The sequence below is a fragment of the Homarus americanus genome, unplaced genomic scaffold (assembly GCF_018991925.1).
Source record: "Homarus americanus isolate GMGI-L3 unplaced genomic scaffold, GMGI_Hamer_2.0 scaffold51859, whole genome shotgun sequence".
Lineage (NCBI taxonomy): Eukaryota > Metazoa > Arthropoda > Malacostraca > Decapoda > Nephropidae > Homarus > Homarus americanus.
In genome coordinates, this window is record NW_024711292.1 from 15,212,898 (window position 1) to 15,227,157 (window position 14,260).

The window sequence follows — 14,260 nt, forward strand, 5'->3', positions numbered from 1 at the left end:
GGAGCGCCTGAACTTGCCTAGCTTATATTACAGACGGGAAAGGGGTGACCTAATTGAAGTGTATAAGCAACTCAATGGGCACTACTCAGTCGAGTGTCCTTACTATACAAACAGTAGGAGCGTTAGAAATAAAATAGACTTGCTGAGAGCGGTTATATGTACCGAGAATGTAGACATCATAGCAATCACCGAAACTTGGATGAATCTGGCGAGCAAAATTTTTCTATCAGAGTACCACATAAAAGGGTACAACCTTTTTCACAAGGACAGGGAAGGTAGGAAAGGGGTAGGGTTCGCACTATTCGTCAAGGATACATTAAAATGTTGTATTAATAATTCAATAAGGGTGAAATAGGAACCGAGTCTGTATGGGTATAAATCACGGAAGGAAGAGAAAAACTAATTATAGGATTGATTTACAGGCCCCCAAGCCTTGGGAAAGAAGCAGCTCAGCCCATATGACAGGAAATGAGTAGGGCAGCAATTTCAACTTCAACTTCAGAATATTGACTGGGACAACATTGTAGGTGACTATGAATCTGAAGACTTCCTAGACGCAGTACAGGACAATTTTTTGAAACTAATTACAGAACCTACTAGAGGTGACAATATATTAGACCTAGTATTAACAAATAAAGAAAATATTATCAGAGATATCACAGTAGGGGAAGAGCTAGGTAACAGTGATCACAGAGAAATCAGGTTCACCATAAATTGGGAAACAAAAAACAATGACAATATGGTCAGAGTCCCAAGCTTTTGGTTGGCGGATTATCAGGGGTTAAGAAGGTACCTTCGTGAGGTCACCTGAGAACAGTCACGTCAGTCCCCTGTAGGAAGGGGTGAGGTCATAGATGACACAACAATTAATCATGACTATAATATATTTACTAGTATACTACATAAAGCACAAGAACAAAATATACCATACAGAAAAATTTGGTCAAATAAGAATGAGCCAAGGTGAATGACCAGAAAACTTAAACTTGACGTAAGAATAAAGAAAGGAATTTATAAGAAATTAAAGGGAGGGGAGGAGCAGCTCAGAAATAGGTATAATGAACTATCTAGGAATGTTAAGAAAAATGTAAGGAAAGCAAAGAGAGACTATGAAATCAAAATAGCAAGGGAATCCAAGGCGAATCCCAAGGGATTTTTCCAGGTATATAGAACAAAAGTCAAGGACAAAGTTAGGCCTTTAAAGTCAGGGAGGGGAGAAGTGATAAATGACCGTGAAGTAATAAGCAAAGCATTGAACAACTACTTCTTATCAGTTTTCACAGAAGAAATTTGAGAGGAAATTCCAGAGGTGGAACTGATATTTAGGGGAAAGGAAGAAGAGAAATTCAAGAACATCACCATCAGAAAAGAGGATGTTCTTAAGAGGATAAATAAACTAAAGAAGACAAAATCCGCAGGGCCGGATGAAATTTTCCCTCGAGTCTTGAAAGAGTGTAGGGAACAGATTAGCGGACCCCTAGTAAATTTATTTTCAAAATCACTAGACACTGGAGTTGTGCCAGACTTGTGGAAACAGGCAAATGTAGTACCCATATTCAAAAAGGGAGACAGAGCATCAGCGTCAAATTACCGGCCGATCAGTTTGACATCAGTAGTGGGGAAATTTCTTGAATCAATTATAGCAGATAGCATCCGATCGCATCTAGAGAAAAGCAAATTAATCTACGACTCTCAACATGGGTTTACAAAGGGAAAATCTTGTCTAACAAATCTGCTGACGTTTTTTAGGAAAGTCTTCAAGGTAGTAGCTAATGACGAAACTTACGATGATATTTACTCAGAGTTTAGCAAAGCATTTGACAGAGTACCGCATCAGAGGCTTCTGAGAAAAATTAAGGGTCATGGTATCGAGGGGAAAGTTTTAAATTGGATAAAATCATGGCTCACCGATAGAATGCAGAGGGTCAGCATAGATGGTGTTAAATCTGAGTGGGGCCGTGTAACCAGTGGGGTTCCCCAGGGGTCAGTACTAGGCCCACTCTTGTTCATAATCTACATAAATGATCTAGATACTGGGATCAGCAGTGACATAAGCGAGTTTGCGGATGTCACCAAAATAGGGCGGCAGATTAATTCAGGGCAGGATGCAAATGCATTAAAGGAGGATCTAAATAAACTTCTGGTGTGGTCTGAAAAATGTCAAATGAAATTCAACACCAGCAAGTGCAGCGTAGTTAATATTGGAAGAACAAATACTGACAATGTATACAGCTTTAACAACATCAACCTAGAGAAGTCGTTTTGTGAAAGAGACCTCGGGGTACTTGTAAGCCCGGACCTACGGCCTAGAAAACAGTGTGTTAATGTTCGAAATAAGGCAAACAGAGTATTGGGTTTTATATCTAGAAGTGTAAGTAATAAGAGTGCAGAGGTCTTATTGCAACTATGTCTTGCGCTAGTCAGGCCGCACCTCGATTATGCGGTTCAGTTCTGGTGCACTTATTATAGAATGGATATCAATTCACTGGAGTCGGTGCAGCGGAGAATGACGAAAATGATTCCGGGACTTAGAAACTTTCCATATCAGGATAGGTTAAAGAAACTTAATTTGCATTTCCTAGAAAGACGAAGAGTGCGGGGAGATATGATAGAAGTATTTAAGTGGGTGAAAGAAATCAATAAAGGGGATATAGATAAAGTTTTTATAATATCCGAGCAGGATAGGACTCGGAGTAACGGATTTAAGTTGGATAAGTTTAGGTTCAGGAGGGAGATAGGAAGGAACTGGTTCACAAATAGGGTTGTGGACGAGTGGAACAAGCTTAGCAACTTTGTAGTAAGTGCTGGAAGGCTGGAAAGTTTCAAAAGGAGGCTAGATAGATTCATGGATGATAGAGAGTTGTAGTAACTCTCGACAGGAGCTGCCATGCACAGGCCAACTGGCCTATTGTAGACTCCTTATTTTCTTATGTTCTTATGGTCCCTTTTCCCTGTGTGATTTTATCAATATATATATATATATATATATATATATATATATAATTTGTTTTTTCCTCGCTCTTCCCTGAAGAAACTAACGTCACTTTACGATGCCAAGATGGTGATAAACAGTAAGATGTTAAAGGTTATTATACGGCTCCAGATTACTACACCATAACCTGCAGTTAGTTGAAAACCTTGCCTTCCCATTATCGTTTTGCATTGAATTTAAATCTCACTTTGGATTTGATTCCATTGTACCAAGTTTCTATTTTGACTCAGTGAACTCAATATTATCTATGTATATATATATATATATATATATATATATATATATATATATATATATATATATATATATATATATATATATATATATATATATATATATATATATATATATATATATATATAACAAAGAAGTATGTGTGTTTGTGTGTCCGCACGAGAATCTCGGAACCTACTTTACCGATCTGTAGTGATGATGGATGATGTTATATGTAGTGATGATGGATGATGTTATATGTAGTGATGATGGGTGGTATTATATGTAGTGATGATCTATCTATCTATATAAAACAAAGAAGCATGTCTGTTTGTGCGTGTGTGTGTGTGTGCGTGTGTCCGCACGAGAATCTCAGAAACTACTTTACTTATCTGTAGTGATGATGGATGGTGTTATATGTAGTGATGATGGATGGTGTTATATGTAGTGATGATAGATGATGTTATATATAGAATATGAAGAGTATCCCTCTGTTGTCATTGGCAACATGGATAAGAAATGTGAATACTCTGGTGCAAAGAAATACAAAGGAGAATCTGCTGGACTGTGCTGCTCTCATGGGAAAGTACGACTGCCAAATTTGGAAAAACCACCACAACCATTGAAGACTCATGCTGGGAACAACACCAGAATCAAAACACTTCTTGGAAAATATACAGAAGTACAATTCATGCTTCCAGAAGACATCCTTTGGAGCTACCAGAGTAGTTCGTGAACAAGGATACATGCCCGCATTCAAAGTCCAGGGTCAAGTCTATCACAAAGCAGGATCCATCTTACCACTGGAAGATGAGCAGGCAAAGTTCCTCCAAATCAACTTCATGGGAGATCATGAAAAGCAGACTACTATCAGGTGTGGCAACATTCAAGGTGTCAGACATGACATTGTCCTATCTATCCAAGAAATGCTGCATGAGCGCAACACGTATGTACAGTCATTTAAAAATGCCCTGGAAAACATGCCTTCTGACGAGTACAAAGTCAGGATCAAAGCAGTCACCTTAATGCACTACAGTGAGACACTGTGGAGCCTCCCAGAGGGTGGGGTCCTACCGTGGCCTAGTGAAAGAGCCGCCCGGAGGGCTGCGATTCTGCTAGTGTTAGATAATTAAAATTTATTTCTTATCTGAAAGAGTCGCATTTCACTAATATGGAAGATAAACTGCTATTTTATTATGTTTTTCACGGGATTTGTTATACACAGTTTAACTATTCCCACTATTGTGTAATATTGGCAGTAATTTTTTTATTTTGCTCCTAGAGATCAATATCTTTTCAATTTACTATTGTACATAATATACTATTCTATAAGGCACTTAAGACTACAACCCTAGTAAATGCTGAGCCCCATGTTGCAGTTGCTTCAGTTTAAGGTTTTCACACAAGTATGTAACATGGATAGGTTTATGTAAAGTTTTTTTTTTTCTCTGCGAGAAGCAAATTTCTCGTAGAGGCTTGGAAGGTGGTGACCGAGCGATGTATTAGCCCCTGTCTCATGACAATAACAATTATATAAATTTGGGTTAATACATTTAGTTTATATAATCCAATCACCCCACTGTAATTTTCCATAAGCTGTGAGTTGCCATGAACTGTTCATGTGAGGGGAAATTCCTCTGTTAGTACGCCGACCATGAGAATGTAGGGTTAGTCCGGCCTCTCCTTCAGAGTCCCTCCTCACAGGCACCAGTCCTCACTTGTAGCTCACGAGAATCGGACGGGTGACCTAACTTAGTCAAGCTGAGCCCCGTCCTTAACTAACACTCACAGTTTACAGTGTTAATTACAGTGCATCTACTAATATAGTTTTACCAATAAATGGAGAAAAGACCATTTTGGGTTTGTAACTTAACCCCTCAGCTTATTTATATATTAGCCAAGTTAAAGGGAACTCTACCCAAAGCTTAAATAAATGTATTGATTTTTTTTATGTTCAATGTATATTTTCAGCCTTCGGGCTGCTGAACTTTTTAATAAACCGTTAATTATTATTATTATTATTATTATTATTATTATTATTATTATTGCACACACACACACACACACGCACATAGACCCATTACAGTGCACTCTCCGTGCTTGTCTCTGAGGAGGGTGGTATTAAATTATGCTGTGATATTAAATAAGTAAAGCAACTATGTTTTTTCCAAAAAATTCGTTGCTGCCTCTTTACTTTTATCTACTTCGCCTCTGATCAGCTCGTTAGCCACTTGAGCTTCTAAAGTATTTACGTAGTTTAGCTGCCAAAACCCTAAAGACTTTTTCAATAGCTCACAGTTTCTATGCTAGACAATCACTTTTCAGAACTAAGAATGTCATCTTGCTGATGTGTCAGTAAAAGAACTATAGGGGTAATTTTTATTTTATTTCTATTAAGGCACCAAGAGCTATATTTTTTTACAAGATCTGAGTAATAGTAACAAACAACACATATTTGTCCAATGTTCATATTTCACACACACACACACACACACACATACACACATATATATATATATATATATATATATATATATATATATATATATATATATATATATATATATATATATATATACATACATACATACATACATACATATATATATATATATATATATATATATATATATATATATATATATATATATATATATATATATATGTGTGTATATGCAAGTAAATCACTGTAGGTGCTCGTGATCTAGGTATATACTGATAACCACAAGGAAAGAAGAAAACACGAAGTTCCCAAGCGCTTTCGTGTAATTCACATCTTCAGGGGTGAGTACAGAATATGGAGAGAAATACAAATCAAGGTGTATATATACAGAGGAGGGTGAGACCAGGTCCACAATGGTCAGGTATTAGGTAATGACCCTACTAATCTTTAAATAGCACACAACGGTTGGTGGTCAGGTCAGATGGTAAGGTGACCCGGCCTTCTCACCTGGTCACAAATCTTCTTAATTACAAAATTGTCCAGCTTGTACATGCCGTTACTCAAATTTATGTTGAATGCTTCGGACAGGCCAGGAATCCAATGCTCTGTTTGTTCATTTGAGGGATAACAAGCATTGCATTGACTGGGATAATGCCTCCTCAATATTACCATGTAATTCAATTGATAGTAGGAACATCATAGAATCTAGTCTTATTAAACATACCGAAGCAGTCAACATGAATTTGAGTAACGGCATGTACAAGCTGGACAATTTTGTAATTAAGAAGATTTGTGACCAGGTGAGAAGGCCGGGTCACCTGACCATCTGACCTGACCATCAACCGTTGTGTGCTATTTAAAGATTAGTAGGGTCATTACCTAATACCTGACCATTGTGGACCTGGTCTCACCCTCCTCTGTATATATACACCTTGATTTGTATTTCTCTCTCTAGTCTGTACTCACCCCTGAAGATGTGAATTACACGAAAGCGCTTGGGAACTTCGTGTTTTCTTCTTTCCTTGTGGTTATCAGCATATATATATATATATATATATATATATATATATATATATATATATATATATATATATATATATATATATATATATATATATATATATATATATATATATATGTGAGAGAGAGAGGAACGAGATAACATATTAAAAATTATATTAAATAAGATAGATTAACAAAAACAATAAATTAAATAGATAATAAATATTGAATAATTAATAATTGCACTGTAGAGACTTCTGATGCAACAGAGGCGTCAGCAGCAGATAATAAGCAAACAATGAAAGCCAAACAGGGTATCAAAATATGGAAAACAAATTAAGAAAATGATAAACAGTCAATCAGTGATACAAGTATCCTTACAAGTAGCCTGAGGCCGTCGTATACATGTGTAACATACATGTGTGTTGCCTTTATTGTGTTCTAAGTATTAAATGCAGGCAAGATCTTAGTACATTCATGTTGATTCAGTGTAACAACTCAGAGTTCACAGATATGAACTTATTACTGTAGTTATTTAATTCCTTCAGCCACGAAAAAGAGATTTTGTAACTGTCCAGCAAACTTATGTACGTTTATTTTCTCCAAAAAAATCATATCTAACTGAAAGCCTTTAATGCCTAAAATATAAGATTTTATTTACACTGAACGGTGAAACATTTAATAACTGTAGCTCCATAAATAATATAATTCTTCTTCGGGAATCTTCCTCCTTGGCACGAAGACTTGAATACCGGCTCCTCCAACTGGTGTTAAGTGGCTGGTGTGAGATGGATAGTGTCAAGTGGCTGGTGTGAGGTTGATAGTGCCAAGTGGCTGGTGTGAGATGGATAGTGTCAAGTGGCTGGTGTGAGGTTGATAGTGCCAAGTGGCTGGTGTGAGATGGATAGTGTCAAGTGGCTGGTGTGAGATGAATAGTGTCAAGTGGCTGGTGTGAGGGTGATAGTGCCAAGTGGCTGGTGTGAGATGGATAGTTTCAAGTGGCTGGTGTGAGATGGCTAGTGTCAAGGGGCTGGTGTGAGGTTGATAGTGCCAAGTGGCTGGTGTGAGATGGATAGTTTCAAGTGGCTGATGTAAGATGGATAGTGTCAAGTGGCTGGTGTGAGATGGATAGTGTTCAGTGGAGAATGGCAGTGGGCTGTTGAGAAGTTGCGATTGTCACTGGCGGGCTACAAGTGGAGAGTGTCAAATGACTGGTGTCAAGATGCCCCGCTAACACAGCTCATCGTCTGAAAGAAAATACAAAAATCAGATAGACATTAAACGTTTACTCTAAAAGCAAATAAAACTTTAGTCTATTTATACTTGAGGCCATTAAATAATATTCTTTTATTCTTTAGGTCGGTTGGTAAAGCCCTGGATTACCAACCCAAGAGACTTAACCTTGTGTGTTGTAACGGAAGATGTACAAGACATTATTAATCTGATTTTTTTTATGTTATCTGAAGACTGTTAAGATCATCTGACTATTAGTCATCCCATTTTTTTAATCATATGATGAACCGCTCCAACGCATCCATGGGAGAATTAGATTAGGGAATGGTAACTAAGGCTTGCATTAAGCTGGTCAATGTTCAGCTAGAAATAAGCTGAAATGTCTAATCTTCAGATAATGTGACTTTTAATAACTCTAAGCACTGACCTCTAGGTTTGGCCACACACTGGTCCAACTCGTAGCTGTACAGTAGATCGTCGACACAGTTCCTCAGTTCAGACGACCACGGCCTGCCAATATTCTTGTTGCACTGGTAGAAGTTACGACACAGCTCTACCACACGGATATTCTGGCAGTGGGGAGGTGAAGGGCTGAATTAGGAAATTTATAGACTGTGGTTGAATAGAGTTAAAATTATGGTTGATGCAATTAAATGTTATTCATTATAATAGAAAGTGTGAACGAATTCAACTAATGAGTTGATTCAATTTAAGTAGTTTCATTGAGTTAAAATAAAAAGTTGAATCACGATTATAAACAATTGCTACTAGAACTGACATTTGATATCCTATATTAGAGTGTGTGATTGTATAGATTTAAATGGTGAAGTAGTAGAAAGTATAGTGTAACTTGATGGAATTGAGAGTTACTTCAGTGGAACTAAAAAGTGGTTGAGTATTAACCTCTCTCTCTCTCTCTCTCTCACCTGAAGATCGCTGGTTGATCTCTCGCATAAAACGAATTTATCACAGTAGGTGGAGGCTATCCAGGCCTCGTACGGTCGTGTGTCCTGATCTGAGCACCTCAGAGTATTAGGGGTGTTGATATTCACCACCGGAGAGGGAGCGATGGTGGTAGCCGGGCACAGCTCCGAGACTGAGAGATGGAAGACGCAGAGTAAAATAAGATAAACAATAAATTCCACAATAAACTTCAGTAAATAAAATATACATTAAATTTACACACTCTCTCTCTTATTAATTTCACTCCGTACCTTTTTTATTTCATTCTAGTCTGGTCGTTATGTTAAATTTAAATAAAGTATATGGAAGTGATTTTACTAAGATTTATCATTATTATTATTATTATTATTATTATTATTATTATTGTTATTATTATTATCATTATTATTATTATTATTATTATTATTATTATTATTATTATTATTATTTTTATTTTTATTATTATTAGTAGTAGTAGTATTATTAGCGTCCCTTGAAGTGACACTTAATTTAACGTTAGTAATTTGGACAAACCTCTCTAATAATATGGAGGTAAAACTAATCTAGACTTTAGAAATAATGTGAACATTAATATGGTCATAATCAGGACATAAAACTATCTCGAATTTACAATTATCTGAACGTTACAATAATATGGAAGTAGCAATATTCTACACCTAATAATCTGCTCGTACCAATAATCTGGAAATCGTACCTGTGGGTGGATTGACGCACCGCTTCAATTCCTTGTCATAGAGTTGTCCCTTTGAGTCACATAGATCATCAGCACCAATGAAGATGGAGTAGATGTAACATCCAGTACACAGGGTCTTGGTCGACCTCACTGGCTGACACAACTCGTAATTTTGACAACTGTCCGATGAAAATTCACAGGGAACAACGGGTGGTGTAACAGCCGGTGTTGGTGTAGGTATGGGTGTAGGTGTAGGAGTAGGTGTAGGTGTAGGTGTAGCTGATACAGTTACAGGCATCGATGTTGTAGGTGGGAAAACGATTTGATTTGTTCCGTTGGTGCCACAGGGAGGTGAGGTGAGGTAGGGGAACACACACTGGTCCAGCCCGTCGTCGAAGACAGTACCAGGTTCACACTCGAAGTAGAATGTGCTGTAGAAACCAACCTTCATACGGTCGACGCAACTGTGACGGGCAAAGGAGGAGAGGGGGATATATGAGAGGTTAGTGAGATCTTTATTATTGTCCGAACGGAGAGGAAGGCTTAACAAGCAGGGAGGTAGAACTGACGAAACAATTAGACTGGATGAGAGACTCGCAAAGAGAGAGTTAAAGGGAGATATAGAGAGCTGTATTACATACAAGGTAGTGTGACAGACTTGCCTTGGCTAAGAGATAAAGGGGGAGATAGAGGGCTATAGTACAAGGCAATGTGAAAGACGAGAGACCAGCTTAGGCCAAAGAAGAGAAAAGGGAAAGAAAGAAAGCTGTAGCACAAAGCAATGTGACAGTCGAGACACTAGCTCGGACTAGTAGGAGAGCGGATAATGAAAAAAGTCGTTCAAATGGTGATACAAACATGAAATTTTGCATGATCAGACCCTAGGGGCTACTTGTCAAATCTGTTTGATTGGCCATTTGGAAATCCAAGATGGCGGCTATTTTTCAAGATAGCTGCCAAATTGACCTTCGATTTTTTTTTTTAGAAATTGATGTAGTTGGTCAATCTAAGTGATCTTAGTGTCGATGTGTATGTTTTCAAGCATGCTCAGATGATTTTTTTCTATTTCTGATACTCTCAGATATATATTTGTCTTATTTATGACTGGTTTTATATACTGGTTTTATGTTTTTTCCAACTAGGTGAGGGTAGCATGCAGAGGGTCTCTGCATGTGAGGGAGTGATTGTCGGGCACTGCCAGGGCACACTGGTGACATCACTGCTGTGCAACCCAGCATGGGGTTCAGTGTCAGCTAAGAAAAAGCATGTCATACTGCAACAGCTTAGTGTCCCAAATGCTCCTTAACCAACCCCAAATCAGTTAAGCAGCCGCACCTGAATTGACAGGATGTGCCAGCGCGGGAGAGCTGAGCCAAGATTAACGGGGTTTTAGTTATCTGGATGGTGTACAGATCGCATGGGACTAATGACACTGGATGGACGATCGGACTAGATGTAGGGCAAAAGGCATGAACCTAGTTGTATCCCATACAAGAAAGTGCTCATCAGGGTGGTAAAAGGATAAATCCTCGGCCCTGAAGATCAAAAATAGTTTTGGACACAAAATCTACCAACAAATCATTCCTCACTGACTGGGCAAAGTGTTGTCTTTGTCAACAGGATAAAAAGGAAGATCTTTGGTTCGTGATACAGTGGCTTTTCTGAACCCAGGTCAGATCCCAGTCACAGCTGCTGACCAGCTACTGTATGCCCTGGCAAAACAAATCCAGTAGCATTGGCCTGAGTACGGAGAAGACAGGTATGTTATTATGTTCGGAGGACTTCATATAGTGATGGCTGCACTGAGATCACTAGGAACGCTACTACAAGACAGTGGTTGGACTGGTTCCCTTGTTGAAGCAAGAGTGGCTTCATCTGGTACAGCAGAGTCTTTTCTGTCTGTATCAAGTGTAACTAAGACAACACTAGCACATCAAGTCACAGCATGCAGCTTGTACAAACTGATGAAGGAGGCAAACCAGGACTATTGCTCTGATGAGTCTGAAAGGTCAACTTTGAGCTTTGAAGACTGGTGTAAACAACGGAGGCCTGAGAGTTCACAGTTCCAATTCTGGAACCTTGTGCTGGACATGGAGCTCACCATCTTCATGTTGATCCGCTCATTCAGGGAAGGCAATTTCAAACTCTACCTTGAAGCACTCTCAGAGCTGATCCCCTACTTCTTTGCGAACAACATTGTTAATTATACCCGATGGCTTCCAATTCACCTTCGAGACATGATGTGCCTTGAGCAACAACTTCCAGAGGTAAAGAGGGAGTTCTACAAGGGGAACTTTGTTGTCCACAAGTCAGGAAGAGAGTTCTCTACCATTGCTATTGATCAAGCCCATGAACAAAACAATGTAGTGATTAAAGGCGATGGAGGAGCAATTGGGTTGACTGAGGACCCAGCAGCACTTCGTAGGTGGCTGGTCCTGAAGTAAGTCGTCTTGTTGCTGGATATGAAGCTGCGTCAGGTGCAAAAGATGGAACCACCACCAGCAGCCGACATCATGAGCAGACCCTGAGTGCACAGAAATATTTCTTTGAGAAGGTGGAAGCACATTCCAAGGTGCTACGGGAGATGGGCAATCCTTTCCAAGAAGAGTCATCTGACCTTCTGGTGTTAGACACAAAAACATTGTAGATCCAGATATTGCTAAAATGGTTGGTACACACCATGACAGAGGAAAAGAGCAATTCCAGTCATTCTTAGAGGGACTAAAGAATGAAGGTAAATGTCTGTTCTACCATCCAATCAAGAAAAACAGATCCTCCTTCTTCAAACATGACCACGTTGTTAGCAGTTCCAAAGATAAGGTACTGAAAGATGACTGTCAGCTGTTCTCGCGACTCTTCAACTCCAGTCAGAACAGACAGTATGACTTGCAAGAATTCTTCAAGCATGAGAACCAGTCAGCTCCTGCCTCCCTCAGTGACAATGGCAGGGTTCATACATGTCAGAAGTCACAGCTGGCTGAAATTTTTCAAGCACAAGTGAATGCTACAGAGAGAGAACCACATGGAGATGCTATCATCATAGATGGCTCAGCACTGATAAATGCCCTGCCTCCACGCACCTCAAAGACTTTTGATGCCTATGCCAGAGAAGACATCCTGCCTAAAGTGGAATTCTATGGTGAGAATACAATAGGGTGGATGTAGTGTTTGATGTGTACAAAAATTCAAGTCTGATGTCTGAAGCCAGGTTGAAACGAGGACAGGGGTTCAGGAGAAGAGTTACAGGAACCAGTAAGACTCCCAAAAACTGGAGAAGCTTTCTGCGAGATGACAAAAACAAGACAAAACTATTTCATTTTCTCGCAGAGAAAATGTGTGAAGCATAGACGACAAGCACGGTGGTTGTGACAAAGGGAGAAGATGCCATTAGCAACACAGAGAAGTCCCTAGAAGCTGTGGCTCCATGCTGTCATGAGGAAGCAGACACACGAATATTTGTGCATGCTAAGGATGCAGCAATGGAAGGTAGCAAGTCCCTCATCATCAAAGTCAATGACACTGACGTGGTCGTCATAGCAGTAGCTGTACTGCCATCACTACAGGAGCTTGGTCTTGATAACATGTGGATTGCCTTTGGCCAAGGAGCCAGTCATCGATGGATTCCAATACATGATGTAGTTTCTGCGATAGGGCCTAAGAAAGCGAGTGGGATCCTATACTTTCATGCTTTCACTGGCTGTGACGTTGTGTCTGCCTTCCGTGGGAAAGGAAAGAAATCTGCATGGCAGACATGGAATGTCTGTGATGAAGTTTCAGAAAAATTCACCAAACTCAGCCAATGTCCAACAACAGTTGCTGATGTTGACCTGCAGAAGCTGGAAAGATTTGTTGTCCTCATGTACGACAGATGTAGTGCAGCCAGTGGTGTAGATGAGGCAAGACTAATTCTCTTTTCCCGCAAGCAGAGACCATATGACTCCATTCCACCAACCCAGGCAGCCCTCAAGGAACATGCAAAGTGGGCTGCCTACCAGGCTGGTATCATCTGGGGCCAGGCAACAATCTCCAATCCAGAAACCAGCAGTCCTGTCAACTGGGGTTTACGCAGAAGGGAGAGGCATGGCAGATACGTTGAACGACTTTTCCCGCGATTGCGACGTGCTGTCAGGAGCTGACCAAATGTTCCTGTAAGAAAAACTGCAACCAGAGATGCAAATGCTTTCGCTCTGGACTTTCCTGCACAGTACTTTGCAGCTGCATATGTGAACAGCAGTAAATGCACAAATATGTACTGCCAGGAGAAGTCACAGGGACCAGTGCTAATAGTGAGTACTTTTTGTTAGTAAGTTCTTTTTTTTTTTATTTGTTTCTAAAAGTGTTATTTTATGTGGATAAAAATGCTTCAATGGACTTAAAACTATAAAAAATCATCTGAGCATGCTTGAAAACATACATATCGACACCAAGATCACTCAGATTGACCAACTACACTAATTTCTATAAGAAAAATCGACTTTTGAAGGTCAATATGGCGGCCATCTTTAAAAATAGCCGCCATCTTGGATTTTCAAATGGCCAATCAGGCAGACTTAACTAGTAACCATTAGAGAATAACCATGCCAAATTTGGTGATTGTATCACCATTTGCATGATTCTCTTGAAAAATTGCATTTAGCTGCCCCACTATATGGAGAAATAAAGGGTGAGATAGAGAGCTGTAGTACAAAGTGGAGAGACATCTAGATTGACATGTAAAAGAAGAGAGAAAGAAAAAGAAAGA

General features: G+C 39.2%; 1 protein-coding gene across 1 annotated transcript in view; it reads right to left on the minus strand.

The window, feature by feature from the left end:
* Positions 1-6,817: 6,817 nt before the first annotated feature.
* The window catches only part of LOC121853081, a 54,688-nt gene continuing 47,245 nt past the window's right edge, over positions 6,818-14,260 (minus strand). The window contains exons 4-7 of the mRNA XM_042347046.1: positions 9,541-9,983; positions 8,810-8,979; positions 8,311-8,452; positions 6,818-7,897 (exon numbers count right to left, since the gene is read on the minus strand). Coding sequence (XP_042202980.1) covers positions 7,881-7,897; positions 8,311-8,452; positions 8,810-8,979; positions 9,541-9,983 — 772 coding nt within the window. The 3' untranslated portion in view covers positions 6,818-7,880. The remainder of the gene's footprint in view (positions 7,898-8,310; positions 8,453-8,809; positions 8,980-9,540; positions 9,984-14,260) is intronic.